Here is a 16303-nt window from a genome sequence, read left to right as displayed (position 1 = left end):
GAATAATTTTCCATTTGGCCTTATGTGGAGATGGGTGCCAGCACTGTAAGATGGAAGAGCCTAACGAGGAGAAAAGTAAAAACATTCTGCAGAGTATGGGGATCAAAACACGTTGCCGGTTTGCATATTGCTACAAACTTAAAACTGTTGGAATTGTGACAGTTGCACTGAACTGTAGCCTTTATCCCATTTTATAAAATCAAAGTAGATTAAAGATGATTGGAGGGCAGCCAGCTTCAAAAGTTTTTGACGAGGAGAAGAGACAAATACGCACATAAATTAACAGTTTATTCATGTGAGCCTCTTTTTCTTGAGAAAGTAGGACTAAAAAGTTACTCTTTTTTCCAGAGTAAGGGGTAAGATAAAGGAGTAAGATAAAGACAAAGATAAAAAAGCAGACAGAAGAATGAAATAGATACTGTCTTGCCTAATTTTTTCAGATCTCACTACTTGTACAAAATATGTTTGCAGATGACTGTGATCCCAGATCATAAGAATATTGTTTATGAAAGTACTCCTTTTTTGAAAAAAGATATGTCTGAGAGTTCCTTTCAGTTTTCCTGTGAGATTATGACAACATTATTAATTGTAGGATAATGCTGTTGTGTTTTCAGAAATCAGCTGAGCAATCTCACAATGATATTACAAATCAAAGCAAACAAAATAAGTGCATTTCTGATGCTTTCATTTTAAACCTACTATGAAGACTATACACAGTTAAAGGTGTGATTGTGAGCCATATCATTGCTATAAATAAATTCCACTGACTGTGATAAAGGAATAAGTAAAAAAAGATCAAGAGGTGTGTTTGATTTTAGTGGTTTTTTACAGTCTGTCTCCTGTACTTATTCAGATTTCACGTTTGTTATCTTTGGCAGCATTCATAGTGAAGTATTCTCAAGCTTTGTTTTTATACTTCAAAATGCCCACATTTGCAGTACCGGTTACATTCTATCATTTGTAATCATCTGCTTTTTACTATTGCACTACCGTTTCTACAAACACAATGTCATCCTACGCAGTGTCTGTGTTTTGGTTTTTCAGCTAGAGGAGATTTCTGGACCTTCTGTTAACTACCCGTTTAGAATTACAAAATCATTCTCCCTTCTCTCTTGTGGTGGTACATTTGAATCGCTTTGACTATGTGTATGTCGTGACACCCAGAGGTGTTTTGTAGCTTTGATACCTGAATGCACATCCAGTCTCAAGGCAGGAACAAGCCTCTGTCTTCAGTGGAAGGGATATTCGGACACTCAAAGCAAGAGGTTATTCCGGCAATTCTCCTAGTCTTAGATGGTTGGAAGAGTAGTTCTCTGTGGGATGCACTGTGAAGTGTGCCTACCCAGAAAGGGATGGCATTTGAATATGTTGTCTTAAACTGTAGGTGCTTTTGGAAGCATAACTATGTTAACAAGATCTTTTTCCGATGTTAACATTTTATGGTATTATTTGTTTTGCAGTTTTGTTTTCTGAAGTCAAGATGATCCTTTGCATACTCATTTCTGTACAGAAGCTTCCAAATATTCCCTTTTAACGTTGACAGTTTCCTGTATATGTATTTATGAAACTGTTCACAATTGAAATCAGTATCTATGATTCTGTCTTCCATCTCATCTGATATTAGTTCCATTGTTTTTCTGGAGAGTTGTGGAAAAAGACTGCCATAAGCTCAGTGTGGTATTAAACACTTCTCTAATTTAAAAATATTTCCTTATCAGTGCCTTTCAGATAACTAACTATTCTTTACATTTTTTCTCTTATAAATAATCTGAATGAAATTCTGTGTGTTCTCATACAGAAGTCTTGCCGTTTGTACAATTATTTTAATTTCCTTGGATTCATGATGACCCCTGTGCCTAGAGCCTGTCTCTTAAGTAACCTCCCTTAATCAGCAAAAGCTTGCTTTTATTTCTTTTAGTGTGTAACATCTTTTTTTTTTTTGTGGTTGATATGTTGTAGATAGACTTTATTTCTGCAGAAGATTTATCTCTTTGTCTATAAATGTCTATTATTTCTGTTTTGAGATCTTCAAAGACCTAGAATGTGTGATGCCTTCTTAGAAGGGAAAAGAAAATATATTTCCAAAACAGAGAACTATAAAGAGAGAATTATGCCCATGCTGCGTTAAATTAGACTCATCAGAACTTTTCAGTTTGCATTAAAAATGAAAACAGCCTTGCGTTCACAGGTCTATAGTTGTCCTGCCATCCTATGGTAATTGGATGGTGACGCTGTCCATACGTTACTTCTCAAAAAGGCAAAATGACAACAGGCGGCAGTTTTTACAGAATCCGTACTATAGGTTATTTACCCACTCCCCGCCCTGCTTCTCACGCCACCTTTCTGTTCCCTTTTTTTCACTCCCCTTTTTGCTTGCTGTCTTTGGCCCTGAAAGAAAACATAAAACCAAAACCAGCATTTCACATATCTCTGGTATTTAAGCCCCCCGCTTTTTGTCATAGAAAAGCAAGCTGCTGAAGCATGAAGCTGTCTCCTTTGGCACTGACATGAGATCTTGGCAATTTAAGTTGTGGTTACTTTTTACTCTGCGTTCATGAATATTTTTATCCTTTCCTGAGTATCTTTGACAATGAGACAAATCTTACTGAGCAAAATGTTAATTGAAGCTGAGTTGGGGGACTGATGCTAAGATAGGATAGCTTACATTTCTATTTTCCAATTCAAGTTCGCAATACAGTTTACAAAGTCTGGGGAATGTAGATCTAAAGTTGCATGTACCTCTTTATGTTAGAAGTTTGATGATATGCTAATTTAATCTAATTTAACTAAACTAAAAGAAGGGGTTAAACATGTTTATTTACATCCATGCTTAGTTTACTAGTATGCATGATGAGAAAAAGCAAAACGAAGACCACTTGAGAGGCTTTGTCATACCACACGGCTGCAATTAGTCTGCAAGGATAAGCATTTGGGTTTTCTGCTGTGAAAACATATGGAGGTTACATGATTAATCCTTCTGTTCCAGGCAAAAGGCACACATTTTCCCACTCCCTTGTTTGTCCCACCAGTTTCTGAAGGTAGAAAAGCTAGGAATGAGATGGAATTCCTCATTGTTAAAAAAAAAAAAAAAGAGAGAGGTGGTGAGAGAGAGAGGCTTCTAATATGAAAAACCAAGAGTAAGCAATGTGGGTAGATATCCACTGAGTAGCAAGTGGCTTTTGTAAATGCAAAAAAGATGGTGAAGGAGCTTGTCAGATCAAGATGGACATGTGATTATTCCTGGTTCAATAACATTTTGATATGAGATACTGTTCTTCTGTTTGTTTGTTTTCAATGTAGGTCCTGACCAGATACCCCTGAGGGAAGAATTTGAGCAGATCATGTTGAAAGCTATGCAGGAGTTCACTCTGAGAGAGCGATCCTTGCAAATGAGCGCACAGTGTGTCTCTGTGTCACCAGGTCAACTCCCTTGGCTTGCTAGGTTAATCGCTAGTGTGTCCCGGGACCTCGTGCATGTGGTTGTTACCCAGAATTCGCTGGCAGAGGGCATCTCAGAGACCTTGAGGTCTCTGAATGAAATGAAACATCAGCAAAAGCTACCAGATTATGTAGTTGCCATTTGTGCATCAAAGATAAGAGGAAATGAATTCTGTGTAGTGGTCCTGGGTGAGTATATTTGCAGTACACTTCGAATACCAATGCAATTTTGCTGAATTAATTTTCTTGAGTCGTTGTTCCAACTTTTAAATCCCTTTTGTTCTTTTTATTCTCCTTTGTATTGTTACACTGCAATGTCACAGTTTACTATTCCTTCATCAAGACCTGGAGTACTGATGTCCATGAGGATCTAGAAAAATAGCTGTATGCTAGTCATTACTACTCCTTGAGGACACTGAGACTTTGTTTGTGTGGCTACCTTAGAAAATATCTTGAAGTGACCCTGTGAAAAAATAGTCTGTTCGTTTTTCTCTGTTCTGTGTAACAGCTGTGCTATTTTACATGGCAATATTGGATTGACCGCAGTCTTCTGCAGACCACTGTAAAACAAAACATGCTTTTTTATCCTTTTTACCATGTTGATTTTCAAATTCCACATTGGTGACTGGCTGTGATGCTTGTGTGTGCATGAGTGTGTCTGGATGGAAGTGAATTTTGACTAGTCATCTTTCCTTTATAGGCAGATAAATCAGTAATGTCAATTTTTTACTTTTTTCACACTAGGGATAATTACTTTTTCATATTTACCCAGAATCCTCCATTCCATCTGAGGTACAAATACTTACTTGCATATCATTTGTCACCCAAGTGTGCAAAACTATGGGCAACAGCTTGCAAAGGATGTGCTAAACCAATATAACTAATTCTCCCATCACTAGCGAAATAGACTTGAGACTGCTCTCCCAGTCTACTGGGTAAAGGCAGTGGGGATCCATGACTGAAGATCAGCGTGCCCCACACTTTTAGGATGAAAAGGCTGTGTTGATAGTACACTGTATTAAAGACTGATCTTACTTTTTTCCCTTCTCTTCTCCAGGTCAATATCAATCTAGGGCACTTGCAGAAAGCATGCTTACCACCAGTGAATTTTTAAAAGAGATCAGTTATGAGCTCATCACAGGGAAAGTTAGTTTCCTGGCATCGCATTTCAAAAACACATCTTTAGGTGAGTGATCCTAAGAAACAGAAGCTCTAGCCAAGTCAGTAATGTCATTAGGGTTGGTGCGTCTCCTGTTCAGCAGTTAAAGCGCACGTGAATACAGCTCTGCCCTCTCCACTGAGAGGCATTCTTTCCTTCTCTCCATTCATTGCGTGTAAAGGAGTGCTCGTCTCCTTCACCCGTGCAGTGTGAGTTACTCATCCTGTGGCAAAACATTTTTAATACTGTTTATACTGCTGAATGTGATGGCAGGGCACCCCTACGTGCATGAGTCTTTTCCTGTTTGTGCTTTTAGCACAGGTTTTAGAGGTTGTTTTATAGTGTGTGTTTCTTTGTAATCATCAGATGTCACCGCTAGCTGTAAAGGCACAGAGCTGAAATTATTCAGCTGTCGTTTCTTTTTTTGGAATTCATTCAACTGGCAAATCAGTAAATAAAAGAGAAAAATATTCTCCCTCCCTCTCTTCCCTGTATCTCCAGCCCCTTGCCCCTTTGCAGATTCAGCATCAACTATGTGAGAACATGTGTGTATGTGATGTTCTACATCGCTTGTCTGAAATGGCTTCCAGATAATTTGGTGTTGCTAATTCTTATCTAGGTGATGATTTGGACAAGCTGCTGGAGAAAATGCTACAACAGCGAGGGGAAAGTGTCATTATTCCTTTTAATGGAGATGTTAGTGAGTGTGTGTCATCTCAGGAGGCAATTGCCATGGTTTCTACGCAAGAACCAGGTAATTTTTTTTACATGCAAGATGTGAAATAAGTGAGTAGTTTGTTAAATGTCAAAATGCATGTGCCTCAGAAGAGTCTGAGGGCACAGCTGCAGTCAGTGTGCCAACCTTCAAATATTAATACTGCCAGCTGAATGTAACAATACAGCAGTTTCTCAGACAGAAAATCTCTGTAGTAACCTTCAGCAATGTTTTTTCCCCTATGTTTTATAAATCCTAAGCTAAAATATGTAATGTTCTGTTCTGCACTAAGCAGAATACAGAAGATGTTCCTGTATAACCTTGACAGCGTGGCCTCATCTCACCCTTTTGCACCTAGAAAAGGAATGTAACCTGGGGCTTAAGGCAGAGGGGAACTGTGTTCCCGTTCTGATCTCCCCAGGTGTCCTCCTGTATCTTAACTTTTGACATTCCTCACTTTCCACGTGTAAAATCGTATTAACATGCACTACACACTTATGCCCTGAGGCTTAAACTTTTAGGGAAAGTGTTTTAAGATCTTGGACTGAAAGTGCTAAGCAAGCGTAATCTATAATTTGCTTATTTGAGATGTGTCTTATTCAGCGTGATGTGATGAGGTACTTAGTTGCAAAAGATGAGCTAGGATTGCCTGTCTAAAAATACTAATTATAATTTTCTCATTTTGGGATTCTTCCATTATTCAGAGTTTTAACCATACTTTCCTTTTCATGTGACAGTAATGGTAAAAGATACATTGAGCTGCTGTGAACACTGAGATTCTTTTAGGTATCAAAGAAAATTCAACCTCCAGTAAAGCTTTTTCCCTGTGAAAGAAAGGTATGCTCTTGACTCACATTAGTTAGCTTAAATTTATCAGCTCAGTGTTAGATCTGAGTGAAAGCAAGGTGGTTTATAGTCTCCACACGGATCAGAAGATCCAAATAGGAAGGCTGCCAGGTACTTTGTTCTGGCACACCCAGAAGGACAAGTCTTGAGCTTCCTCACAGGATTAATTTGAAGGAGAGTGATCTTTTGATTCTGTTTGGGTTTTTTTTTTTGTTCTTACTATGTAATGATGTGCAACGGTGCTTTTTTAAACCTTCATGTTTTCTCAAACGATTATTCTGAGCTAGTTTTGTCTTTAAAATATGGCTGTACAATGATTGAAGCTACTGGGAATCTGCCTTGAATTAAAAAGAAAGGAGAGGTAAGTCTCCTAGGCAGTGAGAGGGACCTTTCTGCCAAAGTAGATCTACTGAAATGAACACTGAGGCAGCTTTGAGCAGGAGGTAAGCATGCACACACAAATACACGTGTGCCTGTATAAAACTAACATACCAGGTTTTTGCCCCAAAACCTTCCAATTTTCATGTAAATTGCAAGATTTTATAAAGTGGCTTATTACTTAAGAAGCAACAATAGTTCTTGTCTAGTAAATTTGCAGTAGCTTTGGATTTTTTCTTTGTTTTTTTAATAAATTTGCCCTAGGTAGTTTTTATGATAAGCAATCCATTAATCAGAATTTAATTTGTTTTATTTATGATAATTTGATTTATTTATGATAAGCAATCCATTAATCAGAATTTTAATTTTTTAATTACAAAAACTGTAATGGCATTATAGGATTTAATTAGGTAATCTGCAAGCTGAAAATATTCAGGGGCTTGTGAAACATGGATTGCTAGGCGTAGAATTTGCCTACTGGGAATACTGAAATACAGGAACATGCTTTTTCTTCGAGGAAACATGAATGCTCTGGTAGATGTCTATACAGACCAAAGCTCCTGTCCCCCAGTTCTCTGCAGCTAGCGTTATATTGACATTTATTAAGTTCAAATAAATCTGAGACTAAAATTTTGTTAAAAATCAAGAAAACTCCAAAGAAATAAATGACATCTCCACTGATAATTGAGATTTGTTGCCTAGGTGTATTGCTCATCTTCCCTTCACAGCCTATGTTACTATCAGTCAGTATATAGACATATGGCTATCTCAGTCATGACTTAGAGTGGGGCTTGGTACTTCAGAGCAGAGATGATGTACAAATGAGCTCCCAACTGACCTGCTGTCCTGTTAGGGTCTTTTTGGCAGGGTTACCAGTGCAGGCTCGGTTTCCTCAGATTAATGAGTGCGCTGGCTCTCATCTCGTTGTGCCCTGAGCACAGCAACTTCGGCACCCATGGCTGGTTCTCCCAGCAGGAGTGATGGAGGGATGCTCCTGAAGAACTGCAAGTTTCAGAAGGAGATTAGAGCTATGTGTATATATATGTATACACAACACACAGACACACACAGACACACAGACACACCCATTTTATCTCTCTCTCTCTGCATGCATATTATGTATGTGTTGGTTCATTTAACAGAATGCATTTCACTATGTTGGCATTGAGGTTTCCTTGGGTTGCGCTGTGAAAAATCCTCAAAACACTTAGGGCATTGAAAAAATGGGCAGTGCTGTACTTGAGGTCTGATATGTAATCATATTTTGATCAAAAAAAGAAAATTGACATTTGTGATCTGTACCCAGCTCTCCAGAGTGTTGGGATTTATTCTGGTGAGTGATTTTTTTTCTGATAATAGAGGGTAGGCTGTTTGGAGGGTCATGTTTATGGGGGGGGTGGGAAAGTAAACACGTTTCTTGTTGTGTTTTTTCTTTTTCAAACAAACACACTCTAGATTTGGATGTTGATACCTTCCAAATTTACCAGCCACAGCTTACAGTTGCCAGAAAGCTCTTGTCCCAGGTTTGTGCTATAGCAGACAGTGGCAATCAGAGCCTGGATCTGGGCCATTTCAGCAAAGTAGACTTCATCGTTATAGTTCCCCGTTCAGAAGTCCTGGTGCAGCAGACCCTTCAACGGATTCGACAATCAGGTAAAAGGGAGGGGAGGGAAAAGAGACTGTTAAACCAAACTATGTGATGTTATTAAATCATATCTGGTATAAATGGAGAAGTAAGTTGCTCCAACATGTATTTTGCATGTCCAATATTAGCTCCATTAGTTGGTATCATTGATGAATTCTAAATATCTTCCTTTCATAATTGGGCCCAAGCTGTGCCACATAAGTGTCAAAAACACCTTACATATTCATGCAGGTCTGAGGAATGGATGACCTGGAGAAGCATTCAGCTGTCAAGAGGGGGAGTGAATGTGCAAATGTGGCTCTTCAGATCTTTTATCCCCTAGAGCTGTTAGTGCCGTTTGTTCTAGGTACACATTTGTGCATATGCTCTCATATGTATTAGCACATATGTATGTGCAGGAAGCTCTCTTATTAAGTAGATAAATGCCTGAGTAATACATGTACATTGGCACACAATAATTGCCATGTGATTCAGATGATGAGTTTTCTTGTCTGGGGTTCTGTGTCTGACCATGGCTGGTACCAAATGCTTCAAGAGGATGAAGAAAGCTTTAGTAGACAGGTTATGGAATATGTCCCCCTTGAGAATGACTTCAGTTATCCACTCGGTTAGTGACTGACATGTATCCAGAAAAGCATAAGAGTTTCTCCATGGAGAAAACTACTGTCTAATAGAACTGAGGACGATCTGTGTAGATGTTTGGTCCTTTTTAGCTCTTGGTCTCTGATATCTGGGAGTAATGAAGCCCTTAGGATAGTTGTGTATTTAGGATTTTTTTTTAATCAGCTGAACGTTTCTTTTCTGCCTTCAGCTTTATCTAATAATACCTTGTATTTGCATTTGAAAAACATGAATATGAGCTTCTGGTGTAATGTGTCTATGAGCGGGCTTGGGTAGCTGTTGGCTTTTTTCCCTCTTATTTTGTACTGTGAACTAAACAGTCTCACACTTCTTGATTGTGCAGGTAGGCCCTGATATTGCTCAATATTGTGGTCCGTTTCTGTGGTTTTTTTCTCTGCTTTGTAGTATTTTACTAGTAAAATGAAAAGAATAAAATAGATTACTTGAAGTATGGGTTACTTTTCCTTCCTAACATAACTTTGTGGGGTTTTTTGTTCCATTCCTTATTTCTTCAGACATTGTATATACTTAATTTGCTGCTACACACTAAACCAGAGGTTTTCTGATATCTATTAACAGGGTTTCACATTTTTTTTTTTTTTTAAAGGAATGGTTTTTACTTTACTTTTTAAAATATTTTTAAAAATCATTAAGACCCTGGCAAATACATAGTTGACCCACATTTCACAGTGCCTTATTGCTGCTACTTTAATTCAAGTGGTGTTCAAAGCCATATACAGTACATCATGCCTACTTTATGAATATGATGGCAATCTGTCATTACAAAGACTGCTAAAGAGTAGTTGTATTGACACTAACATTGAAGCAGGGCACGAAAAAAATGATATGTAGCGAAAGTCAGTCGTATATAAATTTATGATTTTTGCAAAGGAAAGGTCAGGGTAACTTTTTCTGACGTGAGCAGGATTAATATATTGGCTAAATGTGGACAGGTTTGGCTTAGGATCATGGAGCATAGCCAACTGAGAGCTGCTCTGGAAATTTTTGTGGAGGTTTTTTTAATTTTTTTGTTTTGTTTTTGGTAACGTGAGAAACCTTTGAAAGGTCTTCAGGCACTTTTTGGAGGAAACCCAGAAGCCAAGAAGCACATTTCAGTCCCCGTTGTGAGATAAAATGTATTCGGATAATCTTCTTCGTACTGGGGCGTATCAGTGGTTTGGCTAAGTCCCAATATTGGCGGACAAGTGGGAACCTACCATTGACGCTTCATTTTTGGATGCACTCAAAGGAAAAGATTTTTCTTGTATTCTTCTTTCTGACAGGTGTCCTTGTGGACTTGGGCCTAGAAGACAATGGAACGGCATACCAGAGAGCTGAGAAATATGTGGTTCGGCTAGACAATGAGATTCAAACAAAATTTGAAGTTTTCATGAGACGAGTGAAGCAGAATCCCTATACACTCTTTGTGCTGGTTCATGACAATGCCCATGTGGATTTAACAAGGTAGCTGCTTCAATCTACCAAAGGAAAACCGTCCTCTCCCAGTATCTTTCAGTTAGGTTTTTCAAAAGACCATCTTAGACACCCAGTGCTTTCTCTAGGCATTTTGTGCCTCAGAGTCAGAAATTTTTGCTTGCCCATGATATTTGTTAACTAATTTTGATTCAGTTGAAGATAGGTGAGACTAGTTTCAGATTTTTGGATCCCTAACAAGACTGTAGGGGTGAGTGCTATGGTACTGAAGTCCAGGAAAAAGGGCTGAATTTTGCAACTTTCTTTGCTCTTCTTGTCTTTTTTACTGTTCACCTACTTTTTCTCTACTCAAACCCAAATCTCTCCCATGTTCACAGTCCACTCATGTTTTAATTCATGTTTTTATCCTTGATGATAGTGGTGTTTTTAATATAAGAAGGCTTACAGACATTTAACTCTTTGCATCATCTGAAAAATGCCTTAGCTGCTGTAAGAAAAGGATTTAAAAACCAGCTATGTTGCATTTGGTCAGTGTTAGGTCTAAACAGAACAACACATACACATGTGTGCAGAAACATTTCTTCACGCTGAATCACAACTTTGCTATGGAAAAAGAAAGACATAAGTAAAGCTAATTATTCTGCTTTGTTCCATGAGTAAACTCAGGAGAATAATCTTAATGTGATTTAGACATGCTGTGCAACGCTGTGGGATGAATTGGAATATCAGAGTTGTAACAAACAAAATACTTTCCTTGAAGGACAGCTGAAAATAGATAAAAGCAACATTTTTCCTACCTTATCCCCCCCATCACATTTTTGTTACTGTCTTTGCTGTACGCTGAATTTGGAATTTGTGAATATTCTGGAGACGAGGATAATTTCAGGAGACGGAAATTAGAACATCAGGAGACTGTCAGGTTCCCCAGTCTTTTAGGAGGATGTTTCAGGCTGGACGATCCACTGGATTTTGTAACATTGTCACTCTATCCTAACCCCACAGCTCATGGAGCAGTTTCTCAGTGAGAGGGATTTCATCAGCTTTGGCTTATTTTTGGTTTCCTCCATCTGATGCTCTTTTAAATTGGCACACTAATTCACCTTCTCACTGCCAGCAGATTTTGGTCCCCTGTGTAGTTCTTTTTCCCCTGTTGGCTGAGTCTACCCACAGAAAACACTCAAATGGTTCTGACGTCTTTCACCCTTCCAAAGAGTTTTTTGAGCTGTGATTCTCAGTGCGATGGTCATTTGGAGATTTTTTTGCAGGAAGAGAGTAATCCGTTGAGTCTCAGGCTGTCAGTAAGGCAATTCTTTGCATTCTTATTTCTGCAGTGCTATTTCAAGTTCCCTGTCACATGGTGAGCCTAGTCATGGTCTGGCTGATAGAGTTATTAATTGCAGGGAGGTCCTTGAAGCATTCAACCTCCTTGTTCTTCAGGTCAGCTCTTTTCCTTATGCCTTGCAAACGCAGCAGTCCAGGATCAGCTCTAGCAATGAGGTACATTGGATACAATTTGACAATGTGGTAAGTGTTTTAATTGTTAATTTTAATGTGGACTTCACACCGAACAGAATCTGGCAGATGTGTATTAAAGAAAAATGTTAGGAGGGAGCTCTTTCTCTGTTGGAATTTGTTCTCTCAGGCTCCGGGTGCACAGCCCTGGGATGCTGATGGTAGAGGTAGCACTGACATTTAGGCCCAGGAACTACACATTTTCCTTTGTCCAGTCATGTAATATGAGAAATTACTTTCTACGCTCTTGTCAGACAAACCTATGTATACATGCCATAAAGCTCTGGAGCTGGCCTTCCATTTTCAAACAGTCTGACTTTTGACTGTAAGTTATATGTCACATAGCCTGTCAAGTCTGTTCACTACTTCTCTGGTACTAATCAAAGATGTCTGCTAGGTTAAGAAGTTCTGGTGTAGTAGATGCTATCATTGGGTAGAGAAGAGGTGGGAAAGGTCTGTTGGACGTTCTGCACCATCAACTTTTTTCACCATTTCAGCCAGCTGATTCTGAGGCTGTTTTGGCAAAACCTGCTTAAAAAACAGCCTTTTCTCCTATTTCTTGATTGGTATATTTATATCAAGTTTGATATCGTGTTGAGTGGACTGTTGGTTTCTGTGAAGTGTCTTAAAGTGGTAGCTGTAAAAAATAGTTGAAGTCAAACAAATGCAATAGTGGAAATGAGGGAGTGAATGAATATTCAAAGTTTACTTTTTGGTTGATTGTTAATATAAGCCATTGTGACAGTGGTTGACGTAAGCAATTATGACAATTGTTATTTTCCCAAAAGTAAAAAATCAAACTTTCAGTTTTATGATTCAAAAAATAACCCACAAGAAAAGGGGAGACTCTGTGTGATTAATTACACTCGTAGTAATTACCGGTGATGCAAATGCACTGGAGACCATGCTGTGCTTCCAGCAAAGGCCTCATGAAATTTGAGGCAGCAAATATTCGGCCTTGCTGATTGCTGTCTGCAGATTTACATTCCAGCAAAGAAATGATCAGTTTCTGATTGCCATTAGAGACGTGTAGAATCTGACAGTCAATAAGAATTTTGGAAATTAATAATCCTTCTGTTTTCAGGTTCTGCTTTAAATAGAAATGAGATAGCAGTTGTCAGTAGATACAAAGCCAGAGATAGGGAGTCAGAAAATAATTAGCAGGATTCTAGAAACCCCCTGCAATCACAGGTGGGAGATATACTGAAGAATTTGCAAGGACCTACACCTGTCTTTCCTCGCAGTACACAAATAATAAGTTAAGTAAAAAACAGTTTACATTTTATTGTGTTCTTTGAAACAAACAAATAGCATCTCTGAGGGAGAATGAATGAAAAGAAAGGATACTTTGCTTTGGAAAATACTTTCCACCTATTTTTAATGACAAAAGAAATTAAAATTGTTTCTAGTTTTCCTTATGTTTTTGCTGTCTCCGTATGGAACAGGATGACGCAGCGAGTGAAGACAAGCTGTACTTTGGTTTGAATGAATACAGCAAATCCCTCCAATGGGGAGTCACAAGTCCCCTTTTGAGATGTGATGAAACCTTTGAAAAAATGGTCAACACACTTTTAGAAAGGTAAATAGTAACATGGGAGCTTGGGATTCTGCTTAATTGGGATCTTAAGGATACGGATATATTTATGAGCCCCATCACAGGGGGATGAAGACATGATGACCTTTGATGTTGACCGTGGAATCTGTGAAGCATGTGCAATTTTTATTTTTGTAACGAATTTAGTGCTGTTGAAGAAGGAGGGGATATCCTTCATTTGTTTATAGAAGCGATTAGGCCCATTCAGCAGCAGTCCAGGCTCAGCTGTGGTGCTCTCTTCTTTTGGCTTAGCCCTCACTAAACTAAGAAGGTACCAGGGGTTTCATACCTCACCACTTGTGGTGTCACTCTGCTGAGACTGACAACAGATTTTTCAGTGGTGGCCCAGGTGAGTGACATATTATTTCAAAAATGTCATTTTTATTATTTCATTAGCTGGCTATGGTTTTGGTTCCTGCACCTCAGAGCCTGAAAGTGGCTTGTTAGTACCCCGCAACTGCCAGAACAAGCTCCTTCCATAGCACGTATCCAAGATATAATTAACTGCGTACAGTACAGGAATGAAGGCAATAATGTTTCCAGCGATGTGGACATCTATTCTGTCTATCAGCAGGACAGATCCCTTATAACAGTTCAAGCTATAGTTCTCATTGTATTTTAATATTTACTAGAACAGGATTGTTCTGTCTTCAGTACTGTTTTGCCCATTTTATTTAGGTCCATATAATTAATAATTGTAAATGTATCTATATTTATTAAGTAAAATGCAATATCAAATATGTTAAATTAACAACATGAATGAATAATTAAGCACGTAATTAATAATTAATATTTATTATTATCTACAAATATGTAAGCAATGAATGTGATAAATAATAATACGGTCAGTTAATCTTAATAGGTCAGTTCTTTAAGCTTTTCATACTCTTTCTGGCCAAGCCCAAAGGAATAGATAGTGGTCACTGTTGCTCTCTTTCTGTTCTTAAAATGCAGATGAGGAAGAGGATGAAGGAGGATTAATGCATGTGCAAATACTGCCCTGATACGGGGTTAGGATAAGACTAGAAATTTATGGGAGGTGAATCTATACCTTGGAGCCAGGATATGCTTTCACATCGCAGTTTATTGATTTAGCTTCTCTTTTCAAGAAACTGGGTTATTCTGTCTGGGTGGGTGAGCCATACAAGCTTAGAAGTCCGAAAACATTGCAGACATTTTGGTGTTATAAGAAACGGTCCATTTGTTTTAGTAGCAAAAACGCAGTGGGTACTTTTATGGGAGGAGGAGTAAAAAGTGTTTTAAAAATACGTTGACTTAATGACTGGCTTATGGTATACAGAGCCAGCTGCCACACCTACTGGTTAAAGACAGACACAAAACTTTATTCAAATGGATCCCGTATCATCTATTGAATCACTCAAGAAAGAGACCAGGAAAATTTGGAACTTTTAGCTGTTCGAGATATTTGGACTTTGGTGGCACAAGACTAGCACTCAAGGCATAATAACATAGGGTTTTTTCTATATTATGGTGATGAGTGAACTCGTGGGGAATGTCTAGAAATGGAGTGCTTTTTTGCTTGAGTAGGTTTTAATCTTTTTTTTTCTTAGCATTTTACTTTGTGAGTTCATATCTGTTGTCACCGCATATAGCTGTAGTGAGAAAGAAAGAAACGTTGGCTATTTAAGTTAAAAGGCAAAATGGAAGTTCAGATTTGGCTCAGAGCCAGCAATCCCCATTGGTAAGTCTAACTTTCTGGTGAGAGGGTGAGATGTGTGAAATTATGAAGTACTTCTCCCACAAGCCACCTGAAGCAGTGATGGTCCTCCGAGTTCATAGAAGAAAAAAGCTTGTGGACAGCAAAGCAGTTATTAGCCTGTGCTATGGATCTCAGATGATCTGTATCTCCATCAAGTTAAAGATCTTCAGCTGAAATTTTCACCCAAATGAAGATAACAGAAGTTTATAATTCCTGTTACTTGTCCAGGGGACTTGGCTCTTCTGCATTTGGACCGTGTTATATTCAGTTACTTAAAACACGGTTACATTTTGTGCTAAATTATTGTCCGTGAAAATCAAAGGCTACAGAAAAAAATGGGCACTTCTTTACCACATGGTCCTGGTTTTTGGCTAATTTTCAGGCATTGCCGTGATTTTGCATGTGTTAACATGGAACTCTATCTCCTCAAAGGTACCCCCGGCTGCACAGCATGGTGATTCGCTGCTACCTTCTCATTCAGCAGTATTCCCAAGCTCTGATGGCTCTCACGACCATGGCCTCACTAAGAGATCACAGCACACCTGAAACGCTCAGCATAATGGATGACCTTATCACTTCTCCAGGAAAGGATAAGAATGGCTGTGGCCACATGCTCGTCATTAGGGTACCCTCTGTGCAGCTAGCCATGCTGGCCAAGGAGAGGTTACAAGAAGTAAGAGACAAGTTAGGTCTGCAGTATCGTTTTGAGATTCTCCTTGGGAATCCTGCTTCAGAGCTTACTGTCGCAAAACACTTTGTGACACGGTTGAAGGTTAGCAGAAACTAAATATTTCTTTGTATGCCTGTTGTAATCATCTGACTGTCATACAAATTTTGTGTTCATTCCCACGTGTTTTTAGGTTAATTATTCTATAGAAGAAGGGTGCATGTTCTGTGTCTGTCTCTGTGGAAGTTTACTGTGCTTTTGATGAGCATAAATGATTTAGAAACTTGGAAGAAAATTGAATTGTTACTGGCCCATCAAGTCAAACACTGGATGTTATCTCTCTTGTTAAAGTTGAATAACGGCATGGATCAGATAGGTTTCATCTCTGAATCTCAGAAAGCAGAGCTCAGATCTCCTTAGGCAAACTAATTCTTTCCACCAACTTATCTGTCTGTCTAGCATAATCTGTTGTCTGCTCTGTCCATCCATCTTCTGCTCTTCTGATAACTGGTATTCTGTTTGTCATAGACTTCTCTTCTTAAACCACTGCATGCTGAAAGCCTCTTATGCACAG

General features: G+C 38.6%; 1 protein-coding gene across 3 annotated transcripts in view; it reads left to right on the top strand.

Annotated features, from left to right (window-relative positions):
• Positions 1-16303, top strand: part of GREB1L (GREB1 like retinoic acid receptor coactivator) — a 142405-nt gene that overhangs the window by 102731 nt on the left and 23371 nt on the right. For all 3 annotated transcript variants that reach the window (XM_087755218.1, XM_087755225.1, XM_087755208.1), the window contains 8 exons: positions 3301-3627; positions 4496-4624; positions 5217-5351; positions 7992-8189; positions 10086-10266; positions 11568-11760; positions 13194-13327; positions 15495-15834. In XM_087755218.1, coding sequence (XP_087611344.1) covers positions 3301-3627; positions 4496-4624; positions 5217-5351; positions 7992-8189; positions 10086-10266; positions 11568-11760; positions 13194-13327; positions 15495-15834 — 1637 coding nt within the window. The remainder of the gene's footprint in view (positions 1-3300; positions 3628-4495; positions 4625-5216; positions 5352-7991; positions 8190-10085; positions 10267-11567; positions 11761-13193; positions 13328-15494; positions 15835-16303) is intronic.

Source organism: Nipponia nippon, unplaced genomic scaffold (genome assembly GCF_047370975.1).
Source record: "Nipponia nippon isolate SJK-2023a ecotype South Korea unplaced genomic scaffold, ASM4737097v1 scaffold_1, whole genome shotgun sequence".
Lineage (NCBI taxonomy): Eukaryota > Metazoa > Chordata > Aves > Pelecaniformes > Threskiornithidae > Nipponia > Nipponia nippon.
Note: the sequence above shows the minus strand (reverse complement) of the source record. Positions and strands in the feature narration are given on the sequence as shown.